Source organism: Dendrobates tinctorius, unplaced genomic scaffold (assembly GCF_039654945.1).
Source record: "Dendrobates tinctorius isolate UK_male_01 unplaced genomic scaffold, ASM3965494v1 ptg000028l, whole genome shotgun sequence".
In the NCBI taxonomy this organism is placed as follows: Eukaryota; Metazoa; Chordata; class Amphibia; order Anura; family Dendrobatidae; genus Dendrobates; species Dendrobates tinctorius.
In genome coordinates, this window is record NW_027361696.1 from 74,556,712 (window position 1) to 74,576,093 (window position 19,382).

The following is a 19,382-nucleotide window of genomic DNA, read 5'->3' on the forward strand; positions in this document are numbered from 1 at the left end:
TGTAGGGGTTTCATCAGCCAGTGCTCTATTCAGCTGGAGCTACTGGCTGCACGATTCCCTACGGAACGGGCCAAGGTGGGGTTTATTGTATCGCTGCTGTCGGGCAAGGCGTTGGAGTGGGCTACGCCACTATGGGAGCGTGGTGACCCAGAGGTTCGGACTGCTGCTCACTTTCTAACAGCTATTAAGCAGGTCTTCCTCGGTCCACAGGTCACGCACGAAACCCCTCTTCAGCTTCTTGCTTTGACTCAGGGTTCCCTCTCGGTTAGTCAGTATGCCGTCCGTTTTCGGACACTGGCTTCTGAGCTGGAGTGGTCCGATAAAGCCCTCATCGCTGTGTTTTGGAGAGGTCTGGTGGAGCATGTTAAAGATGCTCTCTCTACCAGAGAGGTTCCTGCAAGTTTGGAAGAGCTGATTGCCATTTCCACCCGCATTGACCTCCGTTTTTCGGAGCGCGGTATGGAGCGTGCTCAATCCAAACGGAAGGTTACCTCGGTTCCAAATTTTTTTGAGCCTCTGGAACTACCCAAGCCAGAGGTTCCACCCCCAGAGCCCATGGAGGTGTCTTGCGCCGTCCTCCAGGCGCATCCGGCACAAGACTCCAGTTGCGGTTATCATTGTCAACACGCTGTTTCTCAGGACAACAGTGCCCCGCAACGGCCAAAATCTGTGCCGCCAGGCAAGACCCTTCTTCCTCCTCGCCTTCGGCCGAAGGTTCTCGCATGGGCACAGGCGTCCAGGAGGAGAGGTCACTGTGGCTATATGCAGACTACAAAACTCCTGGCAGGGTCTTAATGGTGGCTGCACAGGGCTCGGGATGTTAAAAAATATATTCGGGCATGCGCCTTTTGTGCTCGGAATAGCTTCTCTAAACGAAGGGTGGAGACGCCTGCCGACACACGTTGGTGTTCCACTTTAACTTCCGCTCCCATCGTCTCCCACGGGCCCCTTCTCAAACCTGGCGACTTTGCCGCCCCTGATGCCTTCCATTTGTCCAGGATCTCCCTGTCACCTACCGGGACATCAGACTTGCCTTCGGACGAGTCTGAGGCCTATATCTCTGATGGGCACAAGTTGGTGGATCAGAACGCTCAGGGAGGAGGGGGCCCTAGGAGGGGGGGTAATGTTAGGAGTCGGATTTCTGCATTTACTCCGCAGGGATCCAGACCCTCACATTCTGCAGTCTCCTGCTGTTTATCTACTGCAGAGGAGATTGCCTTGCAGAAAATCTCTCCTGAGGCTATGTCCTTCTGTCCTCCTACTGAGCATGCTCATGGGACGATCTCATTTGTCCATCTCAGAGATCTGGAGGCTTGCGGAAGGTCCCGGCTGCTATAAAAGGCGCGCATGGCTGTTGCGCCATGCGCTAGTATAGACTTACTTGCTGCTGTGTGTATGAGGACGGATGTATGATTCTGGTGAATGACTCATTATAAAACCCCTTTCCTCTGATATTACGTATGTGGTTAGGGACTGAGTTAGAATCAGCACCAGCGCTCCTCTGCTGCAACATCCACAGCTGCTAGCGTCCGACATAGCGCTTGCGTCATTACTTTGTCGCTTAGCGGCAGTGTCCACACCGCGCTGCAGTAGCAGCTCTCCTTAGCGTCCGCAGCTGCGACGCCGCACACATGGTAGGTCTAGACGGACGTAGTGCCGTCGCCTTGGGCTACTCCTGTGACCTGATACCGTGTGTGTATTTATTCTGAGTACTGTGACCTCAACAGGCTCAGTCTGTGTATTTGTGTTTTTTTTGGCATCTCTGTGACTTAACAGAGAATGCTCTGCGCACCTGGGTGACGTTTAACCCTGTGCACATTACCGCCATATTGCTCCCGCCACCACTTAGCAGTGGTTATAACACCTGCTGCACGGTGGACCCCGAGCGGCGAACGCACTTTATTATTATTTTTATTTAGTGTGTTCTGCCGTTCCTAACATATATATATGTGACGGACCAGTTGAGGTAAATAGTAAATCAATCCATGATGTTATATATTCCAGGTAAAAAATCCCAAATGAATCAAAGGCGAGTAACAAGGTTTGTAAATAAAAATATAAATCCAATAATTCATAGGGGAAGTAGTTGCACATATGAGTGCAGTTAGTGTTAAAAAGTCCAATCAATAAGGAAAACCATTTGAAGTGTCCTAGTGCAAATGAAGATCATAAAGTGACACTGTGCAAAGAAGGTGCAAAAATGGGATAAATTACTGTGGTATTTGTCTTTAAGGTCCTTCAGGTTGCCGGAACAGCGCACTCCCAGACGCGCGTTTCGGAATTACTTCCTTCGTTCCTCTATGAATTATTAGATTTATATTTTTAAAAACCTTGTTACTTTTGATTTATTTGGGATTTTTTACCTGGAATATATAAGATCATGGATTGATTTACTATTTACCTCAATTGGTCCGTCACATACTGTATATATACAGTATATTTATATATCAATTATTATTTTTTATTTATTTTACTTACAAATAATTTTCTATCTGTGCACAGACACTTGTTTTTAATATATTGTACTACTATTTGCCACTTATATAAATAAAGGCATTTTTATTCTGAAGCTATTTTAGTCCCACATTTTCTTTAGTCCTGTGTGTATGGGATATTCTTTTCTTATACGTAGACAGAATATTGATCTCAATAGATAACTGAAATACTCGATTTGTCCTGTGGAGGCACTGCAGGGAAACTAGACACTTGTTGTTCACTGCCCTCAGATATCACAGCTGATCTGTAGTAGGATAGCCTTTGATCAGTTTATTGTTGAGGGTCACAGTCTTATAAATAGAGAGAGTGTGATATGGACAACACTTTAAAGGGGGGTGTTTCACCAGTGCCATTATGACTGTGTGACAGAGCTTATAACTCTTTTATCTGCCTTCTTCTGAGCTTCTCTCAGCTGATTTATGACCACAACCAAGGTGAAAGTACAGGAAAACAAAGAGCCTGTAAAAGTCAAATGGTGCAACATTTTTAAAGAAGTCCAATTGCAAAAATGATTTTTAGCCACAAATACATGCTCTGGAATCCAGAGAATGAGTCTTTGCAGCCCCGTCCTGAAAGGAGTGGAGACCTCCGCTCCATTCATTGTCTATGGGACGGCCAGAAGTATTTATGTCATGCGCTTGGCAGTCCCATAGACAGTGAATGTAGTAGAGACCACACATGAGCACATCAGCTTCGTTCAGGATGAGGTTGCAGATTTTTTGATAGCTATCCAGGTAAAATAAGAAGCCATCCTGGAGAACAGGGATCATGGTATGTCTAGGTATCTTAATACACGGGCTCTACGGCACAAGTTAATGGGATCTGACGAGCGACTGTTCACTTCTGTACATGCCACAGATAGTACAGGGCCAATAGGGTATTGATGTATTATAATTACCTATTTAGATTCCGTCCTTCATCTCTCTGCCAATTCAATAAAACTGCATTAATGAGGCAGCAGCAGGATGAAAACCCAAGGCCAATCAATAATGCTCGACGCCGCAGTACCTTACAGCAATTTTTTCCCCCTTAGTTCTTACTCATTACAGTTTACTGTACACTGAACACTTCATTTAGTAGGCTGTGCACAAACCTTACTTGTTAGAAACCCACTTTCATGATAGATATGAAGGAGGAAAAGAATCATAACTATAAAAACAATAGGCTGGCAGAAAGTCACCTCACTCAAGGAGGCAAAAGCAATTTAAGAAAAATATCAGCTCTAGGCAGGTAAGAAAAGAAACAAACTGGAATTTGGAAACACTGATTAGGTTTCCATAAATGTGTTTCATATGTTTCAAAGATAATGTGTATGAAGTTAGCCAAGTAGTTCTTTGCTTTGATTTTTTAGGCCATTTATTTTTTACAATGGCTCCAAGACAGCCACCATGAAAAAATGTGTGTTACATACGTCTCCTTACAATTCGTACTGACAGTGCGCTCTGTTGCCAGCTTGTCACTTCTCATTAGAGCTGGTGGGAGAGCGCACTGTCACTTTGCACTGAGAAGAATAGTGCCCACTGACAAGAATACGTCAGAATTGACAATGAATACATGCTCAGTAGATTAGGGAGTAGCTCAGCCCATGAAACAGATGTCACTGATGGTGCTTCATTTCAGGGTGAAGACAGAGGCTGTGACAGTGGAACTTTATGTTGTACCTTTATCCTATGACCCAACCTATCTATCTAAGGGACAGAAGCTCTACCTGACGGGGTAGCCACCCACAGCCAAGTCTATATTGAGAGATAGCCATGTGTTTATCTCTTTGCATTGAAATTTATGACGTTGCAGAACCCTACAACATGCCCTGCATTCTACCAAAATGTTGCAATCATGGCACAATGCAGAAATGTGTAGAAAAAAATGAACATGCTGCTGAGATGAACTAATCTTTTGATATTTAAATTTGCCAGATTCCTTGAATATTTCCAGGAAGTTCGGTTTACAGCGAATGAAAAGTACTCCAAAACCTTGAACTGCCCTGAAAAACCTATATGACGCTATTCTTTTTTCGTCACACTAATGTTCTTCATTGTTTGCTGTCATACACTATCTGTGCAGTTTGTTTATGACTTTTTCTCCCTTATCTCTATGGCTAAGCTGTGACTTTCTCTAACTGTCCGGATTCACCAGAAAATGGTTGCTGCATTCCCTGCCTCTGCTTATATACAAGCTATAATAGTCTCTATTAATTCTCTGTGCTGTGATAACTGCATTGCATTATTGTGAAGTTCACCCAAGGTTATATGATCTTTCTCTGGCTGTTATAATCTTGTATAAAATGGTGCCTACTATTTTAGGTAAAATGTAAAAATAGTTTGAATTCGTCTGGGTCAGCAAATTCCTAAAAATTTGCTTTGGATCATATCAATTTGCACATCTCTACTACTGAGCTTTAAATGTAATTGGTCCCTAAAAGAGCAAAAGGAGGGTAGGAGCCATAGACTCGGGTCTGCATTGGTTTTCTGCCATTCGAGGTCTGTTAGTACAAAACCGTGGATTGATTGTTACATTTTCCTATATTTTTTCACTATTCTGCAGGCATTCGGTACAGTAAATAAAACCAAGGCCTGTTTTCTGTAAGGCGTCCAGGTTTTGTGCATTTTCATTTCACAGCGGTTGTGTCACACAATCTGCCAGTGTTAATCTGTTCCCGGTTCTCAGAGAAAGAGGAAAAAGCAATCACTTGTTAACACAGAAAAGAACAGAGAATCAACCTGCTACTGCTCACAACGACCATCTAAATAACACATCTATACAAACTTACATATCTGACCACACAGCCGTTACACAGTCCCATTATGGCAGATCATCTACAATGGGGGAATGCATTAAATTAACAATTTGTATTTAATAGTAAAAACTACAACTATTCAACCAAGGCTTCAATATATGAAATATAAACTTATTAAGATGTAGACCAACTTTCCATTATGAGAAGCTAATATTAATGTCACAGTACAGTGATAATGCACACAGTGATGTCACAATACAGAAATAAGTCTTGCATACACCAATCGGCCCCCTCCCAAACTGTTGTCCGGTTCCTGGACAGCTCCGGTGTCGTATGTCAAAACTGGAAGTGACGGTCCTGCTTTTCTAGCGCTGTCCCTCTGTATCTGCAGGCGTGCGTTTTTAGTCGTTGTCTCCTTGCGGATCTTTGCTGCTTGACAGTCGGCGAACGTCTGCTGGGCCTGGAGCGTAGAGGACTGGGGTTTCGCTCTTGACAGGCGACGGCTGGTGTCTGTGTCTTGACCGATGCAGGGCGCAGGTCCTGGTCTTGCTTGGCGCAGTTGGAACTCTAGGTCATCCCGAATGTAGTCTGAACCTTGTCAGGCGGTGACCGGCACCCTGGTGGGGCAGACTTCCCCCACAGGGACAGACAGGGAGGCCTGTCCCGCTGGCTTCTACACCATCCATGATCCACGTATGCTCCTCTCCTTCTCTTTAGATCTGCCTGCTGTTTGGAGTGTAGCAGTTTTATATCCCAGAACTCTGTCCTGCGAGTCACCTGACCAGGTCCAGCACACAACGTTGCTCCTGCTGCAATTCTTTTGGTACAAATTGGTTCCACCTGATTGTGTTCGGCCAGCAAATTGCAGTCTTTCCTTACTATGGTCAAATCCCACAAGGACTCTTCAGGGGTATCACTGCTTCCACTTACACACGCAGCGATGTCATACTACTGGAATAATGCACACAGGGATGTAACAGTACAAGGTTAATGCACACAGTGATGTCTCACTACGGGAATAATGCAAAAAGTGATGTCACAGTACGGGAATAATGCACAAAGTGATGTCACAGTACAGGGATAATACACACAGTGATGACACAGTACAGATATAATCCACACAGTGATGTCTCACTACAGGGATAATGCACACAGTGATGTCTCACTACAGGGATAATGCACACAGTCATGTCACAGTACAGGAATAATACACACAGTGATGTCACAGTACAGGGATAATGCACACAGTGATGTCTCACTACAGGAATAATGCACACAGTGATGTCTCAATACAGGGATAATGCACACAGTGATGTCACAGTACAGGGACAATATACGCAGTGATGTCATAATACTGAGATAATGCACACAGTAATGTCACAGTACAGGGATAATATACACAGTAATGTCACATTACTAAGTTAATACACACAGTGATGTCACGGTACAGGGATAATAAACACAGTGATTTTGTAGTATGAGGATAAAGCAGGCAGTGGTGTCACAGTGCAGGAGTAATGAGCCCAGAAGTAATTATCTACTTTGTTATTTCCTACTTCATACATACATTTCTCATGGATTGTTGGTAGCAGGTGTGAGACCCTCAATTCTTCAAGCAGAAGTGGCAACCTACTCCACATTCATCCTCTGATGCTGACTACTTTGACATGTAGTGTTTGAGGTCCTTGTGGAAATAAATATGCTTCTATAAAAAGGAAAAATATTCTAAAATATGGTTGTTCATTGTTTATTGTGTTAAGTGTGAAAAAGTAAATTAGGCAATGTGCATTTCAATGTCTAACTTAGAATTAATACTGGGAGACCTTGGAAAAGCTTGTAATAACAATTAGAAGCTAGAGACTGAATTTTAATGATTTTGCTTATTTCTGACGGTAAAAAAGATTTTCTTTTCTTTTTTACTGTCACAATAAACATTATCAAATATAATATTTCAGCAATAAATTATATGAATAGTCAAAACAAGTCCCTGGAACGAATCTGAAATGAGCAAATGACATTGAATTGTACATTTTGATCAGCTCAGCAGAAAATCTCAATTATCTGGAAAAGTTCAGTAATTATTTTTTATACTTATTCCTTCTATCTCACAGTAATCTAAGGTTTATTTCCCATATGGGCTCGGATGTGGTCGCTGTCACTGCCACCGCGATAGTTGCACCCCTACCTTTAGGTGTTCAATTTTAGTAGCCAAAATGGTGCTACAAAAAGAGATGCCATTTGTCTAATATGTGTGATGAAAAAATACAGCGGATACAATTTTTGGTGCCATTTTGTCTCATAGCTGTGTAACCTTGTGCCCTATACATAGGAGTACATGTAAAGCTGACAGATCCAGTTTAACTGTTGACTCTTCACCACATTAGATGACTTATGTCATCAGCTTTCGGTTGGGAATCCCGTCTTCCTAATCCGTTTTGTCATGTCTACGTAACTGAAAGTTCAACCTTGCATTAGTAGGTTATGTCAAATGCAAAGGTCTTTCTGTTTTTTTTGTCTAAATATTAGATGATAGCTTTAAAAATCGATTTAAAAAACCAAAAAAATTAATGAAAGCTTTTACAATAATAAGCATAAGGCTCCAGCTCATGACCATAATCTACAGAGATAGTAGAGATGCTAGCTTCTCTCTAACTGGGGTGATCTGATATATGTAGAACATGAATAGTCTTTAATTTAAATTTTCACCATGTAATACCTAATATTTCCTGGGGAGGCACTGCAGAAAAAATGGACACTTGTCAAATTTCCCACAGTCTTTTCATGTAATACACAGGTATGCCAGATGTTCATTCCCGGTAACTCAGAGGATGATACCCTGTCATCAGGGGCGTATCCGTAATGGATGCAGATGTTGCAGTTGGACCCAAGCTCTGGAGTCAAGGGGGGGGGGCTGTAAGCTATTTTTGGCTCATATTTGAAGGCCAGTATTAATAAAAACCTGTGATAGTTGAGGATTCCGTTGCAAATTTTGCTTTCGGGCTCAAGAGCTACAAGTTATACTACTGCCTGGGATCAGATTATTGTCAAAGGATCCTTTTAACTAAAAGGAATTGTCCACAGCAGACTTCCCCTTTAAGAAAGAATATAATAATTTTCTTCAAAGTGTGGTAATACTGTAACATTGACCAGAATTATGGATTACGTTGCGGTTTTTGGGCAATATTTAAAGAGGACCTATCTCCAAGTTAAAAATGATCAGCTTTTGCTTTTACTTTATTTCCGCTGCTCCCATGAATTTTCTTTTTTTTAATCAGCTATACGGTTCCAAAGACATGGACATTTTTTTGTTTCTACTGCTCCCATGTATTTTCTGTTTTCTGTTTTTTTTTAATCCATTATATAGTTCCAAAGATATGGACCTTTTTTATTTGCTGCTAATTTTTACCAATAAGGCATTACTCACAGGATCCTCTGGGGCGTGCCTCAAGGCTCTGCATAATTATCATGTAAGACACGCCCCCTTACAAAAACCATAAAAATTAGCACCAAATATAAAGGACAACATCTCTGGAACCGTATGGCGGAAAGTAGTGGGAATTGAAGCAAAGACAAAAGGTCCTCTTTAAAACCTGACATTCCGTATGTTGGAATGCAGACAGGATAAGTTCTGCACATATTATTGGATTATGCATTAAATGATTTTCTCTTTTTTTTCAGGGTGTTTGGATTTGCTATAGTAGCTACGTCAACGTTAAATATGTTAATCCCGTCAGCTGCCAGAGTGCATTATGGGTGTGTTATTTTCGTCAGGATCCTGCAGGGATTAGTAGAGGTAAATATAGCATCATTAAGGATTTCCTTTAAGGGGTTTTCCAATTCCTTGCTAAACATAATAGTAGAGTGATCTGTAAAAAAGAAAAAAGAAAAGAAAAACAGCAATTCTCACCCTTTCAATGATATAGAAATATAATGACTTTTTTTGTGAGTTGTAGATTTGAATGTCAACATTCATTTACTGTAAGGCTGTGTGCCCACGCTGCGTTTTTTAAGCGTTTCCGCAGCGCTTTTAGACACGTGTTTCTGCCGCGGAAATGCTTAAGAAAAGCATCCAATGTAATCATAATGGAATCCACACATGTTGTGCTAATGGTGCGTTTTTTTCCGCAGCGGAAACGCTTAGCGAAAAAAAACGCAGCATGTTCATTAATTTTGCGGAAACGCGTGCGTTTCCGCATATACAATTGTATTGCAAAAACGCATAGGAAAACGCATGCTAAAACGCTTAACAAAAGCATAAAAAACGCTTACAAAAGGGCTTCATAAAACGCATGCGTTTTCCCGGGAAGAGGGTGTGCTTTTCCGCTCAGGAATATTCTGCTTCAGAAACGCTACGTGGGCACATAGCCTAAAGTGCGGTGAAATGTTGAAAAAACCCACAATTTTGCCCCTGATTTGTATTTTTATAGTATGATTACGATGATGTCAAATGTAAAAGTTTTCTTGGGGACATTTTCAGAGACTATTTTATATTTAAACTTGCATGGGGGCTTGTTTTTCTTGCATAGGGGCATACCATTTTGGGGTTTCTACAATGTTTTGACTATTTTTATTGCATTTTTGTGGGAAATGCATTGTTCAAAAAATAGCAATTCTGATGTTTTACTTTTTTTTCTTTTTACTATGTTTAGTACATGAGTTAATCAATTTTTCGATTTTGATAGGCAGACTCAACAATACCAGATTTTATTTTTTTTGTTTTATAAATGTCTTTAATTTTGAATTAGTAATTTATTTTTTTATTAAAAAAACATTTCTTTATTACTGTAATATCTTTATTCTAGATAGTTAATATTCCTTTCATAATTATGGTTTTCTGACCAATATTGAAATAGATCCATCAATATTTCATTAGACCATGTTAGGAGTTTTACTAAAAAGTAATTGAACTTTTTTTTAAATAATTTGGTTCCACGTGGGGTGCTATGAAACTATGAAAATCCCCTTATAAGATTTGCTTTTGTTTCGCTGCCATCAACTGCATTGATATCAAAGAGGACTTATTTGAGTACAGTTGATGGCAGTGAAAGGGTAACTCCTTATTTGGAGTACAGATGATTGCACTGAAAGGGTAACTCACTAGCTCTGGGGAGAATCTGTTGCAGGAGATTATTTTAATAGGCAGAACACTCATAGGAGGAGAGAAGTACTGAGCCATTCACAAATTCCCCTAATAAAGTGATTTGCAAAGCTTCATAACTTTCCATGCTGGACAAAATTAATGGAAAAAAGTGTTTAGTTTTTTTTTATCTTTTTTTTATAATTAAGGGAGTAACATACCCAGCATGCCATGGAATCTGGAGCAAGTGGGCACCACCCTTGGAGCGCAGTAGACTGGCTACAACAGCGTTCTGTGGTAATGTAGTTTTAATGCAATTTACATCCTTTCCCTTTAATGACACCATGTATAATGTTTATTGCCCCCGTAAGAGAAATCCATTGCGTTTGAAAATTGACTACATTAGGGATAGTTGGATTAAATCTTAATAAGGCAAAATGGTCAATTATCATCAATTTCACATTCGCTACTTTCACTTCTTTTGCATTTGTCTGAACAGTTTAAATTTGATTCTAAAAAAAATCCCTCCAGAAAACTTTTTATAAACCCTTAAAGAGGTTGTCTACTACTTTTACATCGATGCCCTATCCTCAGGATAGGACATCAATGTCTGATCACCCGGGGTCCGCCGATCAGTTGGTATCGGTGCCAGCCTCCATCTACCTGTAGTGGTCACCACAGGGTACTATACATCCGTCTCCTGTTCAGTTCAATAGTCTTCATTGACGTCTTTTGCCCCAGGTTCTTCAAAATGGCACATAAGGTGAATGAATTTGGGGCAAAGTACAAAAATGCTCCTTTTATTTCTCTTTAACCATTTTTTGTAACTTTTCAGTCCAAACAATTGCAAATCCTTTAAAAAATCTCAAAAAAACACTAAATTGAAAAATCCTCCAGAATCCATGCTCCAGGCAAGGATCAGAGTGAGAAAGTTGTGACATTTGGTAAAAGCTGTGTTTCATTAACTTACAAAAAAATAGAAAAAGTGTCAATTCAGATCATCACTTATGTGTTAAGTATCTTAGGAGGCTTCCAGGGTAGACTGTCTGTGGTCTGGGGGTGGTGCGCAGAGTATACACTGGTCAGCCTTCCATGTCAAATAGCGCTCAATGGTCCAGAAGGGAATGTCCTTCAGCAACAAACAAAAGTTTTTAAAACTCAGCCTTCAATCATATAGGATAAAAAAAATTTAGGAGAATGTGCACATATTAGAAAAGAAAACCCAATATGCTCAGGTAATTCAGGTAGAAAAACCCAAAACGCATGAGAATTATAAGTTTTCTTTTTAAATATGTGCACATTTTCATGATTTTTTTTTATCTTGTATGATTACAGGCTAAGTATTAACTACTTTCTTTTGGTGCTGGAGGACATCCCCTTTTGTATCATTTCATGAATCAGCCTAAAACATCTGGATAAGCAAAGTTATAGAGGAAAAAAAGACAACTTAAAAAAATACTAAATCCACAAGAAAAGGCGAAAATTACTCCAGAAAACTGGAGAAACAGCAATGATGAATTGGGGTCTTCAGTTCTCTGCATCAGATTTTATGAGCACATCCAGCACAATTTCATCCTGGACTTCCAGTGTGGGTTTTTTGGCACTGAGCGATAATATTTCCAACACTGCGATTGCAGCTCTCCCACGCATGAACAGCTCAGAAACAGTCATAGGGTTTACCTAAGTCTGTAAGATTAGGCATGACACATATATCAAAGGAGGAATTAAGTCAGGAAAAATCCTGTTTTGAATATACCGCAGGACAAGAAGAAGAGTTTCAAGGTCTTGTGACCCTCTTCCAAATCATTGGCTTGGAGCAGATATCAAAGTACTTGTATTTGTTTTGGAAAATTTGAAGGACATGGCTGCCATTAAAAAGAAAGTTTCACAGATTTTTTAATTTTATCTCTTCCAATTACCACTGCTCCACTGATTCTTGAACCATTTTTCTTTTTCTTCTGTGCCTTTTCCTTCCAAAGTTATGCCCTCAAGTACTAATGGTGCAAATTTTCTCTTTAATCACCTGGGCGCCTAACACAAAACTTCTCTGTGGGTGTTTGCTTTTTTTCCTCTAATGCTGGCCAATCAAAAAACAGCCACGTCCACAAAGAACTTCTGTGGTATACACCCAGTTTGTTGAATTGAAAATGTGCACCTTTATTACTGGGAGGGCATAACTTTGGAATGGAGGGCACAGAAGAAAAATAATGACTATTCCAGAAACAGTGGAGTGGTGGCAGTTGGAAGAGACACTCAGCTTAACCCTAGAACGCATGACCATAAAAATCTACACTTTCACATACCTGGGGCCTTTTAGGCCCGTGTGCAAATAACATGGAATAACTCAAACAAAAATAATTTTCAAAGTTTATTTGAAAATTGCAAAGTAAGGATGCATTCCCACTAGCGCTGGTGTCTGCCAGGAGGAGATCTGTAATGGATCTGACCTCCTGGTGACTCCAGCAAAGGCTGGCGGAATCCCGGCATTCCAGCAGCCTTAACTGGAGTTACCAAGAGATCAGATCCATTACGGATCACCTCCTGACAGACCCCAGCGCCAGTGGGAACACAGCCTAAAATGTGAATAATTCAAAACATTACTATGTGCAAAAAAAACAAAAGAGTAACTGAACGGGCTTAAAATGCCCAATATATGCATTCGATATAACTCTTTATAATAATGTTTTTTTGTCTAAAAGTTTTTTATATAAAAGTTGCAGTAAACATGCTGCAGGAATATCTCTTTTCAAAGGTTCCTTTTCTACTTTACTAATGACCGCAACAACTTTCACATGTTATCTGTTCGGAAGAATGCTCCTTGCAGACATTTTGTCCACAAGTAGTACAGACACGCTCGGATTTCCTGTCCTTCTTTGCTGGACAAATATAACATCGCTTTCTTTTTTTATCTCTTGGCTCTGGATGTTCCTGAAAAGGTATACCACATCGGATCATAGCTTCTGTTGTTTGCCTTTGTAAGCATTTTGTTCTGCTTCTCTCCATCATGTTAGGCATTAAAAGTTCATAGCAAAGTTCTGTCAAGTATAGACGTCTCTTGTCCTTTCTGTTGGCATGGAATTCTGGATGAGTCTCACTATAAACAATATAGGTATTGAGGGCTGACACATCTAGCATATTATAAAAAAGAACTACTGTACAGGCCAACGTTTTGTCTGCCTCTTGCACGTATACTCTCCAATCATTTCGTCCATCTTGTCCACTCCTCCTTTGGTTTTATTATAATGCAAGATGATTTCGGGTTTCTGTTTCCTGTTATTGGTGTTTATACTTCCATCACGGTGCATTGTACTCAGTAATATCACAGATTTTTCTTTCTTAGCTTTATAAGACACCATTGTCGCTTGATTGCAGAAACCAAATACACTATCATAATCTTGTCGATGTTGATTGTGCTTCATGATTGGAGGAATTTCTCTGCGGTTTTGCTTCATTGTACCAACAAGTGTAAGTTGTTTCTGAAGCAAAAAATTGCCCAGTTCAAGATTGGTAAAGTAGTTGTCCATTGTTATATTTTTTCCAGAATAGAAAATTGGTTTCACAAGTGTTTTTACTACGTCAGAACATAGGTCTTTCTGGACTGGAGCGTCAACATCTTTGCCACAGTAAATCAGACCATTCATTCCATAATAGCTTGTAGAATCAGACATCCAGAAAATTTTAATACCATATTTAGCAGGTTTGCTGGGCATATACTGAATGAAATTGCAACGTCCCCTAAATGCAAGAAGTTGCTCATCCACTGTGACATTGTCACTAGTATGGTAATGCTTAGTACAGTTCTTGATAAAAAGATTCCAGATGTAGCTAATGGGGGCTAATTTATCTGTTTCCAACCTGACAGGACGAGTTCTCTTGTCATCAAAACGAAGGCTTCTCCGAATATCCTCAAATCTATTGACTGACATTGTAGCTTTGTAATGTGGATCTGAAAAAGGGTTCATAAAGAGTTCTCTGATAGGAACATCGTATGATTTTGTACTCCCTGCCAGAAGAGTAAGGCCAATATAAGCATACAGTTCCTCTTTTGTTATATTTTTCCATGGTTTTTTTCTTCCTGAAGCAATATGCTTTCCTTCTAAGTTAGTACACAAAACTACCTCATCTACAATATCATCTGAAAATAATTTACAGAACATATCTCTTTTGGAAAAGAATTGTGGAATTCCTACAGTTCCTTGAGCAACTCTTACAATATTATGTGATGGGGTTCGTCCAAGAACCTCAGCAGTACTGTTTCAAAAAACATTAGTTTTGGATGTTCTATTTGTACGTTCTGCTGGATCCATTACTTCTTCATCATCTGAAGAATCACTGGACGATGAAGGAGAGACATTAGCTGGTGGCATGTACTCTTCATCAGACAAAGAAAGTTCACTGTCTTCATCACTATCAAAAATGATTGCTTCGATTTCTTGGTCAGTCAAACCCCTGGATGTAGACTGTGCCAATATAACCTTAGAAGTCAGTAAACTAAAATGAAAAAAAAAAAAGATTACAATCAGGGTTGTACACTCTTTGTTAGTGTGTGTGCTAAGGGTAAAGTGCAGACCCCTCCTCTCACCTTCAGCAGGTCACCACTTTCTTTTAGGTGCAGTAGAAGCTTTTGGATTTTTGGAACTCAGAAAGTTTCTTTTTCAAGAAACAAGAAAGCTGACTCCTTCCTCCAAAGTCTCTTCAGCAAGTAGCACACAATGAACAGTGTTCAGGACCTATGATGATGTCAGAGATGCATGACGTTCCCAAGATCACATGACCATGTAGTCAGGCAGAATTCACACTCTTCATAGCAACAGCAGAGTCATAAAGACTGAGTCAAAGTCTTCCCCAGCAACAGTGAAGACAAAAAGACTTAGGATCACATGTAAACCTAGTACGGGCCTAAAAGGCCCCAGGTATGTGAATATGGGGTATTCACAAAAAAGAGTTGTTATACCGAAATTCCTGTAACATAAAAATAAATGAACAACTGGAAATGACAAACAACTATATACCTGAGGAATACCTAGAGTTTCAAAATTCTAACTAAAGTAATCTTGCAGAAAATAGAAAACAATTAACAGGGCGGGCCTGCGAGGCCCCAGGTATGCGTTCTAGGGTTTTAAATAAAAAGAATCCAGTGAATGTTCCCCTTTAAGACTACCTCATCAGTATCATACAGATTTGCCTGACTCTTGAATGACACGTCTTCAGAGATGTAGATGGGCTTAGGGCTAGAGGGGGTCCACATGCCCCTCTGCCTCATAAGATATTATAAGTAACACATGGTAGGTTAAGGGCCTATTACAGATAAAGTACTGGTTTACTGTAACAAATAGTATTGCTATGCAAGACTATAGTAAAGCAAGGTGGCAACCTGTGCAAGAGATGTATTGTTGACCATATTGCTGTGAGAGAAAGCTATGAAATTGCTGAATTGAGTGTTAACTGCACAGACGTGGACAAATGAGAGATTCACTTGCTTTAGCTTTTATTTATGTAGCAAATGTTTTAGCACTTCACGATTTTCTTTTTTTTTACACCTTCTATAAAAATCGAGTCAGGATATTTCCGTGAATGTCATTTGAACGTTCTGGATGCCAGGAAATAGATTGTATAAAATAGTTTTGTTTAAGGAAGAACAGTCCTCTTGGCTTTCTAAAAATAATAGCATTAATAATGCACGTCCATTGATTGGAAAGAGCAGGTTATGGTCTCCTTTGGGGCTTTGTGAGTGTCTGAAAAGTAATGCCGACATTAAGGAAAATGGGGAGTCAAATTTACATGCTACACACAAACACCGACACATAGAGCAAACACTACATGCACACATTAAAAACCTCTACATACATATACACAATACAAACACTGCATGTATACACACATTGCATATATGCAGCTATAGCAAACACTATATATGTGGCATACCTTGAGCTTTCCCTGACTTTTCTGACACAACTTCCATTCTGAAGGTGCTTGTATCGCTGTCCCTTCTGACAACTTTCGTCCTGCAGATACGCCTTTCTCTTCTGCGGCGTCCATGCCCTAGGTCCACCATCTTCCTCCCATTCCCCTGTCCGGTTTCAATTAGAAAAGTTAAAGCATGATCAAATCCTCTATAGATATATCTATAGATAGATATATCTATAGATACATAGATATATCTATAGATTGATACATAGATATATCTATAGATAGATAGATAGATATAGATCTATCTATCAATATCTATCTATCTATAGCTATATCTATGTATCTATAGAAATATCTATGTATCTATAGATATATCTATCTATCTGGCTATTAAAATAGGGTGGCCCCCAAAAAACGATGTGGGGTCCCCTTACATTTTATAGCAAAAAAGGCTATGCATACAGCTGTGGGCTGATATTTATAGCCTAGAGAGGGTCCATGGATATTGGACCCCCCTGGCTACAAACACCAGCCCGCAACCACCCCAGAAATGGCGCATCTGTACGATGCGCCAATTCCGGCGCTTAGCCTCTCTCTTTCCACTGCTATGTAGCGGTGGCATATGGGGTAATAAGGGGTTAATGTCACCTTTGATTGTAAGGTGACATTAAGCCTGGTTAATAATGGAGAGGTGTCAATAAGACACCTATCCATTATTAATCCTATAGTATGAAAGGGTTAAAAAAAGACACAGCCAGAAAAAAGTATTTTAATGAATTAAAACACTACACAGTTTTCCATATTTTTATTATACGCCCAAATCTAAGCAAAGCCATCGATCACTTGAAAAAAACAAAAAAAATAACAAACCAACTCCCTGTCCGACTTAGTCCTAATAATGAGGGTCCCACGACGAGTCCAGCTCTGCTACATCTGGATGCATGACATCCAGATATAGCAGAGCTTGTAGATGACCACCGGAGATCTCCGGCGATCAGCTGACCGTGAGAACTAGCCTAGTGACCGGAGATAACCTACGGTCACGTACACGGCAGTTCTCGCGGTAATACGGCAGTTATCGTGAGAACTGCAGTGGATGCGGACTTCCGGCGGTAAGACAGGTAAGAACTTTATGTAAAATACTAGACATGCATAGTAAGCTGCATTTACACAGTTATTACGCATGTGACTAATCATTAGATGTGGTTTTACCGCATCTAATGATTGTCTATGGACAAATTACGGTGCTGCGATGGAGCGTCGCCACATCATAAACAGACATGCTGCGTTCTGAAAAGACGCGCCTCATGTCTGTTTACGCGGGTCTGCCGCCTGCATCTTTTAATGCATAGTGGAGATGGAATTTCATGAAATTCCCTCCACTATGCCGTAACATCTGGACGCTGCGGGTACAGCTGCAGCCTCAAACCCGCAGCGTTTCCTGACTGTGGAAACATACCCTTAGGGTTATGTTTTTTTCACTATCATGGTTAGGAAAGGCCAGGTGATGCAAATTTACCAACTTTATAAAAACCAGCATCCTTTAACCTTGTGCCAAAAACAGCAGCCATGGGTTCATCTAAGCAGCTGCCTACCACCCACTCTGAAAATGAAAATGGTGGAGGCCCACAAAGCAGAAGAAGGCTATAAGAAGATAGCAATGTGTTTTCAACTTGCCTGTTGTGAACACTCTTAACCTGACTTCTGAGTTTGGGCTCCCTCTGGTCGTTATTGCGGGTAGTGGAGCTCGTCGGGTTGACAGAAGTTCATCACCTGAAGACGATGAGTGGAAGTCAGGTGCTACAGACTGGGAAGATTTAAGTGAGCAAGCTTCCCTCAGTTGCTGCTGGTGATTTGTTTTCTTCCTGTGTATCTTGAAGTCCGCTTGTCCCCTGCTGGGTCCTGCATCATTCAGATAAGTTATTTGTTTGCTGGAATCTTTTTGCATTTGATCCAGTTTTGCCTTTCTCTGCTTTCTGCTTTGCTGTTTGGGTTCGGCATTGTTCCCTGCTGGGACCAGTGCTGGACCCCGCTCCATATGCCACCGCTTATGCCATTCTGTTCAGTATTGCTAATCCCTTGTTATAGCAGTGTCTTTGGTTTTGCTTCCAGCTCACAATGTTGATCTAGTGGGGGAGAGGTCGTGTGGCCTCAGTATTTTTGCATATCAGACGTGTTGGATTTTTTAGGGTTTTTGCATGATTGCAGACAGTATCTTTTCAGTCCTATGCTATCTAGACAGTTTGGGCCCCATCATTTGCTTACTCTATTTTCGGCCTGCGTTTGTGCCTCGTCTTGTCTCACCGGCAATATATGCTTGGGGGCTATCTATTCCTTTGGGGTTCTGCTCCGGGGCAGTTTAGCTTTCCCTTTTCTTGCTTCAGGCTTAGTTAACTCTTTGGCTGTGCCGAGGCAACTAGGGCATTGTAGGTACGTCCCACGGCTAATTCTAGTTGTGTTGTTAGGTTTAGGGGTCTGCAATCCACTAAGTTGCCAACCTTTCTGGTGTTCTAGTTGCCAAGCTTATTTCCTATCTATCTTCCTCGGTGACCTAATCATAACACTTGCCCTTTCCTCAGTTTGAAATTTAATTAAGAAATGACAGTTAACAGGAACAATGGAGGTCAAGATAACGTCTGGAAGACCAAGCAAAATTTCAGTGAGAGCTTCTCATAAGATTGCTAGAGAGGCAAATCAGAACCCATGCTTGACTGCAAAAGAACTTCTGAAAGATTTAGCAGACTCTGGAGTTGTGGTATATTGTTCTACTGCTCTGAGACACCTGCACAAATACACAAATATGGCCTTCATGAAAGAGTCATCAGAATAAAACCTCTCCTGTGCGCTCACCATAAAATTCAGTGACAAAATATGCAAAAGAATATCTAAACAAGCCTGATGCATTTTGGAAACAAGTCCTGTGGACCAATGAGGTTACAATAGAACTATGTAGCCACAATGATGAAAGGTATCTGAGGAGAAAAGAGGGCACATAATTTCAGGAAAAGAACATCTCACCAACTATTAAGCATGGGGGTGGATCATTCATGCTTTGGGGTCGTGTTGTAATGAGTTACACTAGGAAAATTTCATGAGTAGAGGGAAGAATGGATTCAATGAAATTTCAACAAATTCATGATGCAAACACAGTAGCATCTGTAA

General features: G+C 40.5%; 1 protein-coding gene across 1 annotated transcript in view; it reads left to right on the top strand.

The window, feature by feature from the left end:
• The window catches only part of SLC17A7 (solute carrier family 17 member 7), a 185,944-nt gene that overhangs the window by 141,929 nt on the left and 24,633 nt on the right, over positions 1 to 19,382 (top strand). The window contains exons 4-5 of the mRNA XM_073571000.1: positions 8,912 to 9,026; positions 10,520 to 10,607. Of these exons, the coding sequence (XP_073427101.1) occupies positions 8,912 to 9,026; positions 10,520 to 10,607 (203 nt within the window). The remainder of the gene's footprint in view (positions 1 to 8,911; positions 9,027 to 10,519; positions 10,608 to 19,382) is intronic.